Source organism: Lactuca virosa, chromosome 5 (genome assembly GCF_052849685.1).
Source record: "Lactuca virosa cultivar CGN04683 chromosome 5, Lactuca_virosa_CGN04683_v6, whole genome shotgun sequence".
Lineage (NCBI taxonomy): Eukaryota > Viridiplantae > Streptophyta > Magnoliopsida > Asterales > Asteraceae > Lactuca > Lactuca virosa.
In genome coordinates this window covers 247,304,927-247,322,827 of record NC_136430.1, presented here as the reverse complement: position 1 = coordinate 247,322,827, position 17,901 = coordinate 247,304,927, and the positions used below count along the sequence as shown (strand labels likewise).

General features: G+C 29.9%; 1 protein-coding gene across 3 annotated transcripts in view; it reads left to right on the top strand.

The window, feature by feature from the left end:
- The first annotated feature begins 3,408 nt into the window (after positions 1-3,408).
- Positions 3,409-17,901, top strand: part of LOC145114714 (serine carboxypeptidase-like 13) — a 40,016-nt gene continuing 25,523 nt past the window's right edge. For 2 of the 3 annotated variants that reach the window (XM_079050792.1, XM_079050791.1), the window contains exons 1-9: positions 3,409-3,677; positions 4,627-4,772; positions 6,792-6,868; positions 7,280-7,402; positions 7,543-7,645; positions 7,735-7,772; positions 7,978-8,079; positions 8,214-8,300; positions 8,399-8,527. In XM_079050792.1, the coding sequence (XP_078906918.1) occupies positions 3,502-3,677; positions 4,627-4,772; positions 6,792-6,868; positions 7,280-7,402; positions 7,543-7,645; positions 7,735-7,772; positions 7,978-8,079; positions 8,214-8,300; positions 8,399-8,527 (981 nt within the window). In that variant the 5' untranslated portion in view covers positions 3,409-3,501. The remainder of the gene's footprint in view (positions 3,678-4,626; positions 4,773-6,791; positions 6,869-7,279; positions 7,403-7,542; positions 7,646-7,734; positions 7,773-7,977; positions 8,080-8,213; positions 8,301-8,398; positions 8,528-17,901) is intronic. The other variant, XM_079050793.1, reaches the window with a different exon arrangement.

Below are 17,901 nucleotides of genomic sequence, written 5' to 3'. Positions count from 1 at the left end.
TATTTTGAATTGATTTCTCATGTTCTTGATATCTTTTTTAAAAGTTTGATGTATGTTTCCCTCAAGCTTGAATTCAAGATTTGACAAATATAGGCTAGCCCTTATTTGCTCATTTTCTTTTATAGTTTATATGTAAATGTTTAATTAAAGAAATTACATGCTTTATCGAAAACATATAAGAAGATTAAAGGTTCGTTTTTTTGTGATATGACTATAGATCAAGGTAATGTACCTGTATATGTTAGAAACTATAAGTACATGGATTGTGTGTAAGGCTTTGCAAGTAGGTTTCTATAATTGTTTACATATTTTGCCATTCCATATTTGGATAGATTTTTGAAGAAAATAGAAATCCCAAACCACATGCAATTCCTCCGTCCATCGATTGATCACGCAAGTACATAAGTCATTTTAGATGATAAAATTAATAAGTTGTAATATTAAATTAACAATTTGTTGAATTAACCTTTTTATTATGTTCTTGAAGCCTTAATATATATAAACATTTTAACGATATAATATGGTGTCATAGTAATATGTCTGATTTTTTATATATTTGTAATAACGGACAAAATGGATGAAATTATCAATAATCAGGTAATATACAGCAACAAATAAATTATTAATTATCCATAACCAATAATTAAGTAATATATTGAAGTAAATCAATTATTAATAGATTAATGAAACTTAAAAAATTTAAAATGTCAGATTAATCCATACACCAGGATCAAGATCCCCTTCGTATCGGTTCAGGGGTCGCATAAATCAAGTTAATACGCTGTTGGAGCGGGGTAATAGGTTAAATTTTTTATCTCTATCAATAAACTATTTATGATTCCATTCGTTATCTCATTCTTGCGTCTGGACTCTGGAATTGGAATAGTGGCAGGTCAAAGGGTATGAAGAAATACACTGCTATGGAGAAATAGAACAAGCAACTTAGGTCACTTATCAAAGTCTTAGGAATCGAATGAGCAGTTGAGCTGGGTTCATGCAAAACTACTTCACAGGGCTAATGCCAAATGGCTCATTGGTTTGTGTCTTTCACACACAACTCTTGCCTGGTAGCTAGAATTCCATGTTATATTTACCTGCTACAAAACCATGTTCATGTTCTAATGAATGTAATGACCTCCACGTTAATGCATAAAGTAATAAATTCTTTGTCTTAACATCCCTTTGCAAACATTCAATGATTTCCAACCCTTGCAAAGCCGAGGAATCTTCACTAGCTATTATTACTATTTGTATGTATGTGTAATAATAATAATAATAATAATAATAATAATAATTTCCCAGAGATTTTCAAGGAAATAATAATGATAAAACCCTAATTATAAAATTCAACATTAGAACACTTGGATAAAATTGCAAACTCATGCTTGAATCTTTGGTGTTGTATGTTTTTTTTCCCTTTTATGTGTTTATATCCCTTCAAATGCATAGGAACTTCCGGTGGATTTTTGAGGGAATATAATTTAATAAATTAAAAACACGTTCGTCACTCTTTCTCATAATCCTCTTGGAACTTTATAGGAAATTCCGACGTATCTTTGTTCCCCGAAATCATTCGTAGGGCAAGTTGGGTTGGCCTTGAGATTTAAATATCCTCAAGTGTCATTGACGAGCCGGAAAAAAAAACATTTATCACTATTTATATATATATATATATATATATATATATATATATATATATATATAATAAAAAAAGTTAGGCCTTGTGTAGCTACCATTTTACCCATCCCTCCGCACGTCCCACATGGGCAAGAAGGGCATTTGCGATCCTACAAATATTGTGTATGCCACAAACTACGAAAGTTAAGATATAATGAAATAAATATATTATACATGTGAGATAAATTATCAAACCTTACATTATTCAAGCTAAAATCTTATAAAACTTAGAGAAAAATTGAATAAGTGAGAAGGGAAACTCTTACATTTGTTTTTTGGACACCTATTGAGGATAAATAAGAAAGGTGTGGATTACATGCTCCATTGAGGATAAATGAGGAAAATGTGGATTACATAAATGGGATCAAATTAATAAATTGTATTTATAACATCGAAATTGTCACTTTTAGTATGTTTTCGTTTTTACTTTTTTTGGCAAGTGTTGTTACAACTAGACATGAGCAAACAGACCACACCGGTCGGAACCGGTCCGACCCGAACCCGACCCAGAACCGGTCTCGGCCAAAATCAAAAACCGAACCGGCCCGGCGGTTCTACCGGTTTTTGTCGGGTTTTTGATTTTGGAACCGATCTGATTTGACACACTTTCTTGCGGGGCTTGTAACTCATTCAATTTTTAACCAAATCAAGCGTTTTTGTAGTCTAACCTTAACTTCAAAACCTAAACTACGTGCAGGAAAAAGATTCAGGTCAAAAAAACTTAAATTGAGTGAGTTATGCAGATTTGAACAACAAAGTCAGATTACGTTTAATTGCTGTAACATAAAAGAATTCTGATTTGACACGCTTCCTTGTGGGGCTTGTAACTCATTCAATTTTTAACCAAATCAAGCGTTTTTATAGTCTAAACTTAACTACAAATCATAATCTACATGTAGGAAAAAGATTCTGGTCAAAACAAGTTAAATTGAGTGAGTTATGCACATTTGAACAACAAAGTCAGATTATATTTAATTGCTGAAACATAAAAAAAAAATTTGATTTGACACCCTTCCTTGTGGGGCTTGTAACTCATTCAGTTTTTAACCAAATCAAGCGTTTTTATAGTCTAAACTTAACTACAAATCCTAATCTACATGCAGGAAAAAGATTCAGGTCAAAAAAAGTTAAATTGAGTGAGTTATGCACATTTGAACAACAAAGTCAGATTACATTTAATTGCTGAAACATAAAAAAAAATTCTGATTTGACACCCTTCCTTGCGGGGCTTGTAACTCATTCAATTTTTAACCAAATCAAACGTTTTTATAGTATAAACTTAACTACAAATCATAATCTACATGTAGGAAAAAGATTCAGGTCAAAAAAAGTTAAATTGAGTGAGTTATACAACTTTCAAAATTTGAGTGAGTTATCCGGTCCGGTTCCTGGTTTTGGGCCGGTTCCAACGACCGGTTCTTACCGGGTCCCGGTTCCAAAAATTGTCGAAATTATAGTATCGGTCCCGGCCCGACCGGTTCCGGCCGGTTCCCCGGTCCATATGCTCATCCCTAGTTACGATCAAATATAGAAATGAAGATTACATTATTTCACTTTTCAAAAAAAATAAAAAATAAAAAAAGGAAGATTGAGCTTCATTGGGACCCAAAATTCAAACAACACGTTTCCATTTCAAATTAACATTTGTTGCAAAAAAACGTGTTAGTCGTCTTATATACTATCTGAACAAAAACTTATTTAGAATTTTATTCTTCATTTAAAATGGTAATGACCAATATGCATTATTACGATACACAAACAATAGGAATCTTGAGTTCTATTAATCTCTCCTTGTCACTTAACCCTTTCTTATAGAGAATAACCATGAAACCATGGTCGAAATCTCAATGTCATCCGTGTAAGCTCTTTAACAAGCTCATGAGTCTGGTATTCGTTGGTCTGTTCTTTTTGGTAGTTCCCTCCGAGGTTATTGGGTCCAAGTTCATGATTAAAACATTGCCGGGTTTATCTGGTGATCTTAATGTATCACTCGAAACAGGGTAAAGCTTTGCTTTGATTTAATATATATATATATATATATATATATATATATATATATATATATATATATATATATATATATATATATATATATATATAGAACCGACCCTAGGGGTGTTCAAAATGTTCCGTCGCACAAAGCCCGGGAAAATTTAGAAAATTTAGGGCCCGAAAATTATTATTATTATTATTGTTTAATATATATATATATATATATATATATATATATATATATATATATATAGAACCGACCCTAGGGGTGTTCAAAATGTTCCGTCGCACAAAGCCCGGGAAAATTTAGAAAATTTAGGGCCCGAAAATTATTATTATTATTATTGTTTAATATATATATATATATATATATATATATATATATATATATATATATATATATATATATATATATGCGTTGTAATCGTACAAAATTTTTAAAATTCAACTCCTAACTTTATTTACTTCCAAGATTTTTAAAAATTTCACCATTATCATCTTATTACATAATTTTTTTGCAACTATAATAAATTTAGTCTAGTATATGTTCAGCAGAAAGTTGTGATGTAACATGAATATAATAGTGAAATTTCGAAAATTTTGGAAATAAATGAAGTTAAGAGTTGAAGCTTAAGAGCATTGTTCAACATATATGATACAGAATGATATAGTATCGTGGGTTTAGATACCTAAGCTTATATATATATATATATATATATATATATATATATATATATATATATATATATATATATATATATATATCACGAGAATAATGTAAGAATGATTTTGTAGTGGTGTTTTGAAAGAATAAATGATCATAGAGTAGTTAATAGCTTCCAAAATTAAAGAGATTTAATTAAGGATAAAACTTATTTCTATTCTTATAGCAACTTATAGATTCTTTCAATTTGACGATTTAAAATTATTTTAATATTCTAATTAATGTACTTTTAGTTACATTGGAGTGGGAGAATCTGATGATGTGCAATTATTTTACTACTTCGTCGAGTCTGAAGGGATTCCGAGTAACGACCCTATAATGTTTATGCTCTCCGGTGGGCCAGGTTGTTCTGGCTTGAGTAAGATTGTGTCTAATACAGGTATTGCTAAAATTTTTAGTTTTTGGTTTATTTGTTTATGTTGTTTTACAAATTGGTATTGTGTATAATACATGTATTTGTAAGATTGTGTTCCTTTTAAGTACTTCTAATAAAATCCATTGTAAATATATATAATTTTTCATTATAAAAATGGAGCTAGCAAGTCACTTTTATTTAACTTCATTGTGTACAAAAATTGTAAAACATTAACTAATAAAGACAACTCTCAAGGATCCAACCAATGGACAAATATATTTCCAAAATAGTAGTTGCTGAAATATCTGCAGCCCCTTTTGATTTGGTATTCGAGATTCTCTGAGTTCATCTTGATTTTATGGTAGTTTTCTCATTATTTGTTTCGTTAGGTATAGTTTAGAGTAAGTATAGGATTCTAGTTGTTAGTCTTTAAGTAGGATGTCTTTAATCCCGTACATCCAAAAGTTATATCCCCTATTGATTTTCTTATAACCCTTCCTTCCACCTTTATCTATTAATTATATAGTCTTGTGTTTTTGGGTTTTCTTCAAAAGGGTTTTCATCCCAAAATTGTGTTTGTTTTCCTCTTTATATAGTTCTCTCTTAGCCTAGTGGCATTAAACATGATTTCTTTAAACTTCGAAATGTTATAGTCAGTTTTCCTTAAATCTATAAAGGTTTTAGTTGGCTTTATTTAAACATCAAAAAGGTTTTAGTAGATAGTATGATATCAATGAAGTATAATATTTTTATGCTAAATCCAGACTTCTAGTTCTCATTATGAAAAGTCATGATGATAGTGTTATTAGTCTAAACGTATTATAATGATATAATGTATAGAATACGGAGTAAAAGACAAACAGACTTGACTACTAAACAATAGAAGAAATAATATAAATCCTTAGCTCATATTCATCTCCATCTTCATAACAAAATTATGTATGAGGTTCTTAATGAAAAGAATGTAAATGCACTTTGGCTAAAAGTGAAAGAAATGCATGAAAAGAAAATCTCACTGGTAAATTTCATCTCAAGAAATAATAAACTATTTCTAGATAAGCTATAAGATAGAAGAAACTGCAAAAACATGTTTTATTGCAAATAAATTTTAGTTGAACTAGAATTGATGGAAGTTAACCATGAAGAGGAAGATTTAGGTTTTTCCTATTATGATCATTGTCGATTTGTTAGTCTAGTTTAAGAGATGCCATTCTTTATAGTCACAATACCCTCAATCTTGATGAGGTTTATGAAGCCTTGGACATAAAGGAAAAGATAAAACATATGATGTCTAAGGGTGTTTCAAGAAATTTGCAAGCAACTGGTTTGTCTATTTGTGTGGATTTGTCTAGGGTTACTTATAATAACCCTATTTCAATGCTGACAAATTCAGTTCTTGTTACCAAGTTTGATCTTTACTCAATATTTACTCATGGATTTAAAATAATAATTGTTGCTTAAAGGAGGGAATTTGTGTCAAAGTTAATGTTGTTTATTTGGTGATCCGGATTCCTACTAGTTTTAATGGGTTTAAAGTTATCTTATTTTAATTTGTTTAGATTTGGTACGTATAATGTTTGCATTAGCGTATGATTCTAGTTACTAGTCTTTGAATAGGCTACTACTTTTAACCTAGGCATCCAAAATATATCCCTCCATCGATTTTCTTAAAAACTACCCTCCCTTCCTTATTCGATTAATAATATATCCTCTAGTTCTTCGTGTTTTTTTCATGAAAATGTTTTTACCTTGAAAACGTTTATGTTGTTTTCTATTTATCTACTTACCTCTTAGTATCTTAGCCTAATGGATATTAAAAAAAACCCTTAATTTATGAATGAGATTCTAATCATTTGGTTGACTAAAGTAATCGATGGGAAAATATTTTCATTTGGATAAGTAGATTCCAATGATTATTTTTATAGTAACTTTTATAACTTCTTGTTATTAATTAGTATCTATTGTCATGATATTAATGTATTTACATAAAAAAAATGTTTAATTTGTAAAATTTCCTTCCATTTAACATGTTAATGCCCATAGGTCCGTTCAATTTCAACTACGCAAATTCCACTTTAGAGAATCCCACACTCGAGATAAATCCTTATAGTTGGACTAAGGTACATCTAGTTTTACAATGTACTTTTACTCCTTTTATATATATATATATATATATATATATATATATATATATATATATATATATATATATATATATATATATATATATATATATATAGTTCTTAATCAAAAATAAACCACCATTTGACTTGAAAATAAAATTTCATTTTAATGAAAGTACATTGAGAATCACTCATTTAGGCAAATCTCTTGAATGTTATATATATATATATATATATATATATATATATATATATATATATATATATATATATATATATATATATATATATATATATATATACTCAAGTGTGATGTGTTCTTAATATACCTTTTTATAGTTTTTTTTATATTAGCAAGCCAATGAGTGTAATTTTAGTGATATAATAAAATCAGTGTTAAAATTATAGGTGGCAAACATAATTTCTATTGATCACCCTGCTGGCACTGGATTCTCCTATGCAAAAAATCCAGAGTCTTATATAACAAACGATACATTATCGGCAATGCAAGCTTACCAATTTTTAAGGAAGGTAAAGTACTTTACTATTGAAAAAATTTACATTATCACTGATAGATACCTCCATGTATAGTTTTCAATGCTTACACATAGGTTCGATTTATTTCCTTGAAAATAGATACAAATTAACAAATATCAATTTTATCCGAACAGTGGCTTGATGATCATCCTAAGTTTTTCAAGAATCCATTATATGTTGGTGCTGATTCCTATGGTGGCTTATTGGTTCCAATGATTGTTCAAGAAATATATAAAGGTGTTTCTTAATATCCGACTAAATAAAGGTATTTCTTGAGAGAGCTCATGTCGAGATACATAATGTTTTGGCTTGTACTAAAATTGTAGGTAATGAAATTGGAGAAGAGCCACATATCAACATCAATGTATGTATGGATTAATCTATTTGATCAATGTAATTTGATATTTATTTATTAGTGTATAGATTATATTAGTTCCTTTAAATTGTAAAATGAAAAATTTATGCTTCTTAAGCTTGATTACATTGGATTTGATCACCATAGTGCTTGTAAATAATATTATGTAATCTTTACACGGATCACTATATTTGATATATGTTTTATTGCTTAGGGGTATGTTATTGGTAATCCTGTTACAGACACAAGTGCAGAATATAATTTAAGGATTCCATTTGCTCATCGTCTGGCACTCTTATCAAATACCATCTACAAGGTAAATTAGAATTATTGAGCTGTTTTATAATGCACTTAGTATGTGGATATCAGTTTCTAACAAAATTCTAGGCACATCTTGCACCCAATAACATTAAAAATATCTACATGAATTAAGTTGCTATCTTTTTGTAGTCAACAAAAAGAAATTGTCGAGGAGAGTACTTGAATGTGGATTCCAACAATAGTCTGTGTGTACATGATCTTAATGTAGTAGATAAGGTACATCATCTCGACTTCAAATTTAATAACTTGCTAATTAGTGACGTCATATCTCGAATCTATATTTCGTTTAATGGTTTCTTATTTTTGAAATATAGTGTCTCAAAAGAATTAAACAGGAAAACGTTTTAGAACCATATTGTGACCCTTTAATTACCTTGAAATCTTCTCGATCCGGGAGTGATTTAAGATCTATTGAGAAGCATTTTCAAATGGAAGAGTGTAATGTATTTCTCTCTCTCTCTCTCTCTCTCACACACACACACACACACACACACACACACACACACATATATATATATATATATATATATATATATATATATATATATAAAAGTTGAATAGAAAACCATTATCAATTGTACTCAAGGAACCAATTATTTTTTAAGTTTTAGAGTTTATTCTTTATCGAAAAAAAACATTAAAAATATCTTAATTCATAACTTCACATTCTAAATGCTAAATACGTTTTTTGAATTCACCGTGTGAGTTTAGATTCACATTGTAAATCTGTACAGATTCACACTGTGAATTTGACAAAAAAAAATTAATTTTTTTTATCGAATTTGATATCATTGGAAAAAGTATAAAAAGTTATAAATTTTTGTATTTTTAGTTTTTTTTATAAAAATAAACTCTAAAAATTGAAGAAAAAAAATTGGTTCCTTGGTTTCATGGTTAATAAAGGTTCTCTATTGAACCTCACTATATATATATATATATATATATATATATATATATATATATATATATATATATATATATATATATATATGGAAAAGTTCAATAGAGAACCATAATTATTGGTTCTCTCCAAGAAACCAAATATTTTTTTCAAGTTCTAGAGCTTATTCTTTATCGAAAACAAAAACTAAAAAAATCTAAAATTATAACTTAACATTGTGAATATTTAATATATTTTTCGGATTCACCGTGTGAATTTAGATTCACATTGTGAATTTTCAAAGATTTACATTTTGAATTTGTCGAAAAAAATTTTTTATCGAATTTGATATCATTGGAAAAATGATAAAAAGTTATGAATTTCTGTATTTTTAGTTTTTTTTATAAAAAATAAATTCTAAAGGTTGAAAAAAAGATTGGTTCATTGGTTAATTATGGTTGTCTATTGAACTTCACCCTATATATATATATATATATATATATATATATATATATATATATATATATATATATATATATATATATATATATATATATATATATATATTAGTTTATAACCCGTGGGAACCAAAGTTACAAAATTAATTAAACTTTCATAGTAAAAAAACTCAAAATTATTAATCAATTATTTTAAATAAATTATTAATTAAGGGATTTTTTTTGTTATATAAAATTATAACCATTTATGTAAATAGATACGTGACCTTATAATATGTATTAATTTTAATTTATTTTTTATTCTAATATTCTATTATTTAATTTAATATAATTAGAGTGAAAATTTTAAAATTTGAAATTTGAAATGGAGAATCAATAGATTGACATGTGACAATTTTTTAATAGATAAACATAAAGTAATGACAATCGTTACCTGTTTTTTTTAATATAATTATAGTTTTCAAAAACATTCAACCAATTTTATAAAATTATATTTCTAAAAACATTGCAGAAGCAGAAAAAGATCTCAGATTTAAAACATAATATAGTATCTTCAAAAATCTTTAAGAGGATGTTACCTGCAATCATACTGATCTCTTTCCCTTGTCAATACATGGTGATCCTGAAATATGTTAAATAACAACAGGTAAGCAAAACGCTTAGTAAGCATACACATTACTCTACCTTTATATAGATCACTTAGTTACACGTATCATACATAACACATTTCATATAAAACATAACATAAACATAAACATTCCTGCTGGTACCAACCATAACCTTGTTCCCCCTTCTAGGAACTACCCCTCCCCTTAGTCCCTAATATGGAAATATGATATAAGAGTGACTAGAGAACAAACCACATTATGCATTTCCTTGTTCACTCTACCGGATTAAGTTATCTATAAACAATAACATAAAAACAAAGTAATGCTTATATAATATGAGAGTTAGTGTTACTCACCTCCTTGAACTTGAAAACTTAGCTAACTGGAGCTAGATGGATATTTTCCTTTGCGAGAACCTTCAAAACAATTATAACATTACTCAACATTTGATTTATTGCATTACCCTTATAATATTTGTATTTATACTTCTTTATCTTCTTTTTCATTATAGTGTTATGTTTGGCATCTAAGTACTTAACTTTCATGCCATTCTTAAATTATGATAAAATTATATTCATAAATTCCCCTCTCTTAGTTTTCTGGGATATAATGACCTAGTTCTAACTAATCTTGGTTGATTTTATATTAATTTTACAAGTTAGCAACTCGGAGTGTTACTTTCTGGACACACATGCAAAGGTGGTAACTTTTACTATAAGAGGATTAAAAGATAAATCATAGGAGTAATTCATGATATAATAGACATTATAACTTAACCATATCATCTGAATCTTCATGTGTTGGAGTTTTGTAGAATTAATTATGCATGTCACAAGTTGATGTATAATTTCAATCGCTTTTCAGACCACTCATCATTCTTTGAATAAACTGTACAAATATACTAGGAATTACATCAAGCCCTTCTATATGGGGGAGACTACACATTTATATCTAACTATAGGCTCTATAAATTTGACATTTGGAATCATAATGAATTTATTATGAATTTTTGAAAGACAAAAAATGAAATATGTGAAAGCACATACCAGTCTTAGAGCATTGACAATTATACCCTTCAAGGATTTGGAATTAGGTAAAGTGATTCAAAGTTCAGAGGAACTAGACAAAATAAGCTTTCCAGAAAACTATGTCTCATGATTTTTGGACACTCTTATAGTCCTTCACGATATTTAGAAGTTGGAGGACATATTCTGAGATATAGGTCATATTAACTTTTAAGTTACTTTTGGTGTCCCATTAAGAACTTAATGATTTAGATTTAACATGAACACTTTTAACACATTCAATGGTTACTTATTAGGTTATAAGGGTATACAAGTTAACTTAACTTAATTCTTTTAAAACATGGCTTAATGAGAATTTGAATTTGAAGATTTTTTTACAAGATTGGAATTGGTACAATGGATAACCTCAACAAATGTCATTGCTAGCTTTATAGAGCTCGAACTAGCTTAAGCACTTCAAAGATGAAATCTAGTAGACATTCGTACCTTTCGAGGGATTTAAAGATAATATAATTTGGACAGTCTCACAATCTTATGTGATTTTTTGAACATTGGGGCAGATTGCAGCAAATTTACAAACTTTCTCATTCATTGATTTCAATGACTTCTTATACTAAGGCATAGAGCAATGGACTTTAGCCATTAACACATGAACTTATTAATATATAGGAAAATATCCTAATTAGATGTTTAATCTCAAGGAATTATGTGTCTATGATTTATAAATTTGCACTTCCAATTCAAGAGTTTAATGACATGAAATCATAAATTTGTGTAGGGTATGGCTTAACCCAATAAGAAATATAGAGGCAACACATATGAGTACATTTTTAGAAGAATACAAAAAAGGAAATTTCTTACCTAGTATGTGTGGAGTTATAGATTCCATGAGAAAACCTTGCGTCAAAATAATCCTCTTGTTTTTTTTTCTTTTTTTTTCAGCCCAACATCTCTTTGGACATGTTGTCTCTCACGTCATCGATTTCAACATTATCTCTACCATTTTTCCTCTAAAAACTCTAGAAACATAGCTTTACTTATGAAATATGAAATAGTAAAGCGAGATTTAAAAAATCATAGCCCTAAGTCCATCGTTGCACTTGTTTTAGGACATGCAACTTCCAACTTCGAAAATCAAACCTTTTTATCCCTTTTTTCTTCTCTTTTCACTCATACTCATGTAAGGCATTAAAATGAAGATTACATTCCTTCAAGGTGATCTAATGGCACCCAATGAGTAGTTTTCTACATTTATTTCTCCTTTTTCTTTCTTGGTTCCCGTCTTCTTCTTTGGACGCCAAAATATGAACGCAAGATTATGGGGTGTTTGGTGTTAGGGTTTTGCTCAGATACTCATGGAACGATGGAATCGGTTGACCAAAAATAAGCCCATGCTAAATACCGATCCAAGAAGTCTTAATTTCGTATTTTACACTTTTGACCCCCTAACTTTTCCATAATGACACTTTTAACCCTCAAAATAGAATTCTTGACAAATAGCAGTTTTAAAACTTGACATTTTCTGCCCAAAAACTTAGAAACGTCTATCATTATTGTTTTGAGTGTTATTTGACATTATTTTAATTTAGGTTATTTTATTTATTAATTTTTTTCTTTATTTATTATTTAACCACTTCAAATTTATCGAATGCATTTTATTCGCTTTATTTACCGATATAACTCCTTAATATATTTATCCCTAAGTATATGATTATTCTTATTAACTTATAAAATCGTTTCCTGAATTACTAACGAGAAATAAGATGTTACAACTCTCCCGCACTTATTAAAATTTCTTCTTTGACATTTCCATCTTCGATAACTATGGATAATATGATTATATTTCCTCTTTGGCTCCCACGTCTATTTTGACCTATGTTGATGTCACCATTGCATTTTTACAACTGCAACTGCCTCCTCTTGCGCCTTCTTGATCATACCTTATAGCAGGATAAATTTAGTCATCCTCAAGTATGTAGCATGAACTACTGTTTCAACTTTCTCTCTACTAAGCACATCAGCTACTAGATTTGCTTTACCCAAGTGGTAAAGTATCTCATAATCACGATCTTTAAGCACATCAACTATCTACAATACTTTATGTTCAAATCCTACTGATATATGTAATGTCTCCATATCTTTAGAATAAAAACTATAGTTCCAAGCTCCAAATTGTGAGTCAAATGCCTCAACTCATGTAGCTTCAACTATCTCGAAGCATAAAAGATAAATTTCCCTTACTTCATAAGAACCACTTCTCTCTTCTCATTAGGATTAACCATATCTCCACCCACTTGGGATTAGAACGTGCACTAATAGTTTCTCTCAGTCGATTAGAGCAAGGGTTCACCCCAACCAATCCATATCTACCGCCATGCTAATCTCCCTTATTAGGATAGGATTTCAATAGAGAACCTTACATCAGAGATCTCCATAATACAGTTCTTGAAGACTTAGGATACCTTGATCTCTACTTGTGGAATATACTCTTTCCAAAATAGTTCTTTAAATTATTCCCATGTTATGGCTGCCACCTCTACATCGATATGAGACTTCTTCATCAGGCCCTACCAATCTCTCTTACTACATCTCGCAACAAGATAGTAGCTAAAGATATATTTGCCTTAGTAGGACAAAAATCGGTGAGAAAGGCACCCTCAATGTCAGCTAGCCACTGACTACTTACTAAGGGATCTTTCTTCCCACCAAAAGGTAGCGGCTGCAGGCCGAGAAGTATCGGTAAATCCATCCCCTAAATTTTCCCTAACCTAAATCCCTTGGATTTTGCATCACTGAGGCAATCTTTCCATCCACTAAGTCTTCTATTCTATCTTTGATTTGTACAAACAACTCACGAAAAAGTTCCTAGATGGCTTCATGAACCTCACTCACCACTAGTTCCCTAAGATTGGGTGTCTCAGAACCCCATATACGTTTGATAGTCTGCCTCTAGTATTCACTATTTTCTAAAACATGATTCATGGGTATTATAACATTAATATTTTGATCATTTATACATTATTTTTATATTACCTCATCAATCCTTCAGGCCTTTTCTTGATTCTTCCTGACTCAAATGTCTATCTTGCGTTTCAGATAGTAAGGTCCCTTACAATCTTTCACACCTATAGATATTTGTCTGGAGAGATCACATGAAACTTCTCTATCTACATGACGGGTCAGATATTAATCTACTTATATATCATTTTATTATTCTTAGCTCATCATGAGGATACATTCCTACTCTATCATTTCATGTTATCGCACGTTTCTCCTATACACAAGCGTACACCATGGATGCATGATGATGCCTACCCTCAAACCAGAATAGGACTTAAAGAAGTTGATTCTACCCTAAGAACACAACCAAACGAGGAACAAGAAGTAAGTACAAATAAGTTCTCTAAACCTATATGATCCTAGATGTATACAATCATAGCTTTCAAGATACATGCCGCCTATAAGGATCAACTGAGTACTACTAAAAAACAGACTTTATATAAGGTACATATAAAGCACATAATCACATAAGCATCATAAGCACATAAGCATCATAACACATAAGCATCATAAGCAAATACACATGATAATCACATAAGCAACCTAATAGTCAATTCTAGCATGCAAAGCATAAAATTACAAATATCTTAACACTTTTACATATGACCTATTGTGACTAAGTGGCTTACTACTCATTAAGCTCCAGATGACTGCATGCTTCACGTTCTCTTTCTTTTCTCAAACTTTAACTTTCAAACATTTATTTTTATTTTTAAATTCTTATTGTAAACATTTTTGAAAAACTTCGAGCCTTGGTTTTGAGTTTAAACACACTAGCGTGCCTCTAAATCCCTCAAACCATGCTCCAATACCAACTTGTAACGACCCAATTTTTTTAATATATAAACACAAAGTAAAGACAGTCGTTACCCTTTAAAAAAATATAATTAAAGTTTTCAAAAACATTCAACTACTTTTATAAAATAATATTTCTAAAAACTTTGGGGAAGAAAAAAACATCCCAGGTTTAAAACATAATATTGTAACTTCATGAATCTTTAAGAGAATGTCGTCTGCATTCACCCGGTCTCTTTCCCTAGGCAATACCTGATGTTCCTGAAAAATGTTAAATAACAACGGGTAAGCTAAATGCTTAGTGAGCAAACACATTACTCTACATTTTATAGATCACTTACTTACACATAGCACACATAACATATAACACATTTCACATAAAACATAACATAAAACATAACATAAACATAAACATTCCTAACACATGCTGTTGGTACCAACCATAACCTTGTTCCCCCTTCCGGTAACTACCCATCCTTTTACTCCCTAATAGGGAAATAAGAGATAATAGTGCAACTTGTCTCACTAGAGAACAAACCACATTCTACCTTTTCTTGTTCACTCTACCAGATTAGGGTATCCGTGGACAATAGCATAAAACAATTAATGCCTATATGATAGAAGAGTTAGTATTACTTACCTCCTTGAACTTGAAAACTTAGCGAGCTAGAGCTAGATGGATCTTTTTCTTTCCGAGAACATACATAGCAATTATAACATTACTCAACATGTGTTTTATTGCATTACTCTTATAATACTTATATTTATACTTCTTTATCTTCTCTTTAATTGTAGTGTTCTATTTGGTATCTGATTACTTAACCTTCAAGCCTTTCTTAAATTCTGATAAAATTATATTCTTATAATTCCCTCTCTTACCTGAAGATATAAATGATAGGTTTACTAGGTTATATTTTTTTTACATGTGGCTGAAAAACACTTAAACCCTTAAGTTCATATATAACCTAGAAAGGATCTTTGTTTTCTCTATTGATAGCAATTCACTATGAATATTAAGAAACCCAAGGAGAGAGACTGTGAAATAAAAATTCATATCAAATTAGGGTTACATACCTTTTGATTATTATAGTAAATAATCATAGCAGAATCCTTCTTCAAGATCTTGGAAAACTAGCACCAAAGGAATGTGTGCCTATAATGGCTTGTACCCAAAACCCTAATAACTAGAAGACTTGAGGAGAGGGGAGGATAGAGAAAATTTCCGGCTCTTGTGAGTCTATAGATGTGGATGAAAATGGGGTTCATAATGGTCTTATTTATAGCTGATAAAGAACCCTTAAAACCCTAATTTGAACAATATAATAATATATTTCAAATTGGTAATTATCCAAATTCATAATTATCTAATAGGCTTATACTAAAAACCTAAAAGATAAGCCAAAAATTTGGTCACGTTTATAAGGTTCTAGAAACCCTATTTTGTTCAACTATTGAACAATTACAGCTCACCCCCTGTACTTCCAATTATTTCAATTAATCACAAAATTAATTCCAATCAATTTCTAATTAATTTCAAATTAATAATTGTCATTTATAATTAATATATTAATCATATAATATATTAACAAATCATTTGTTACAATTTATTTATCATATAATAAATTAAAAAATCAACCTCTCTCTCCAAAAATCATTCTATTCAGTTATCGGTTATGAGGGCAACCCAAAAAGGACTTTGCTTTTAATTCAAGAATATACCAATTTAGTTATTGACTTAGACACCTTAATCTAATAGACTCCCACTTGGATAAGTTTGTAACTACAATTGCAAAGTCACTGCCAAAGTGTGCATTCCAAAGTCACTGTCAACTCTGATTCAAATCAGCTATTGGCCCTAAGATAAGTGATCACCTATTCCTTCGTTCTTCAAGATACCGTATGGACACAAGACATGGATCATAATCAATCTCATTGTACATGATTATGTTTCCTGATTTCCCGATTTACAAAAACTTTATAGGACTTCAAATTGAACACATAAATTAGTCCTGGCTAGGCCTAACACTATATATAGTCAACATCAAATCATCAAGGGGCCTAATGATATCGATTTTCCTATTAGGGAAAAAGGAATGAATTACTTTGACAACATAGTCATGCAATTCACACATCAAATTACACATGGAATAACCCTTTATAACATCTAGTTACGAGATGCATTTGAGTAAACCAATGTATAACTGATCTATAAACTATGAACTATATATCTCTTTTTTAAGAATAAAATATATTATCATCCTAGAATTACTCGTGATGAGATCCATGAAGTAATATCTAAGCGTGGGTTTATCTAATACTTAAAATCCTTATTTTCAAAGTACTTATGAATATTATCATAATTCGTATTGCAATGTCTTAACCTCAATCGACAATTTACAATCAATTCATGACATTCTTAATTTACTACTTACTTCCAAAAGCATGAACGACTGTGGAAGTTTGAATAATTCAAATTACTTAGGAAGTGTAAACATGAAAAAAGAAACACAAGAATAAATAATTGAATACGGAAGTGTGATACTCATAAATAATTCTCTATTATTCATTGACCAAATCAATTCCATTTATTTTGTTACAAGTTTCAAACATATCACCTAACTACTAAAACTAACATCGTCTCTTAGGCCTATGCACCTAGCATGCTAGTAGTGTTTGACTCTGCTTAGGGCCGTTGTGAAAGGATCTGCAACATTATCTTCTGATGATACTCTATTCACCAGAAGGTGTCCTTGTTCTACCCGACGTTGAATGTCATGGTACTTTATGTCGATATGCATGGATCTACCATGATCCTTTGGTTCTTTTGTCAAAGAAACCATGCCTTCATTATCACATAACAGTTCTATGGGTTCCTGAATAGATGGAAAAACTTTGAGAACTTTGATAAATTTCTTTAGCCAAGTCACTTCCTTTGATGCTTCACTCGCTGCAGTGTACTCAGACTCACATGTGGAATCAACCACTATGTCT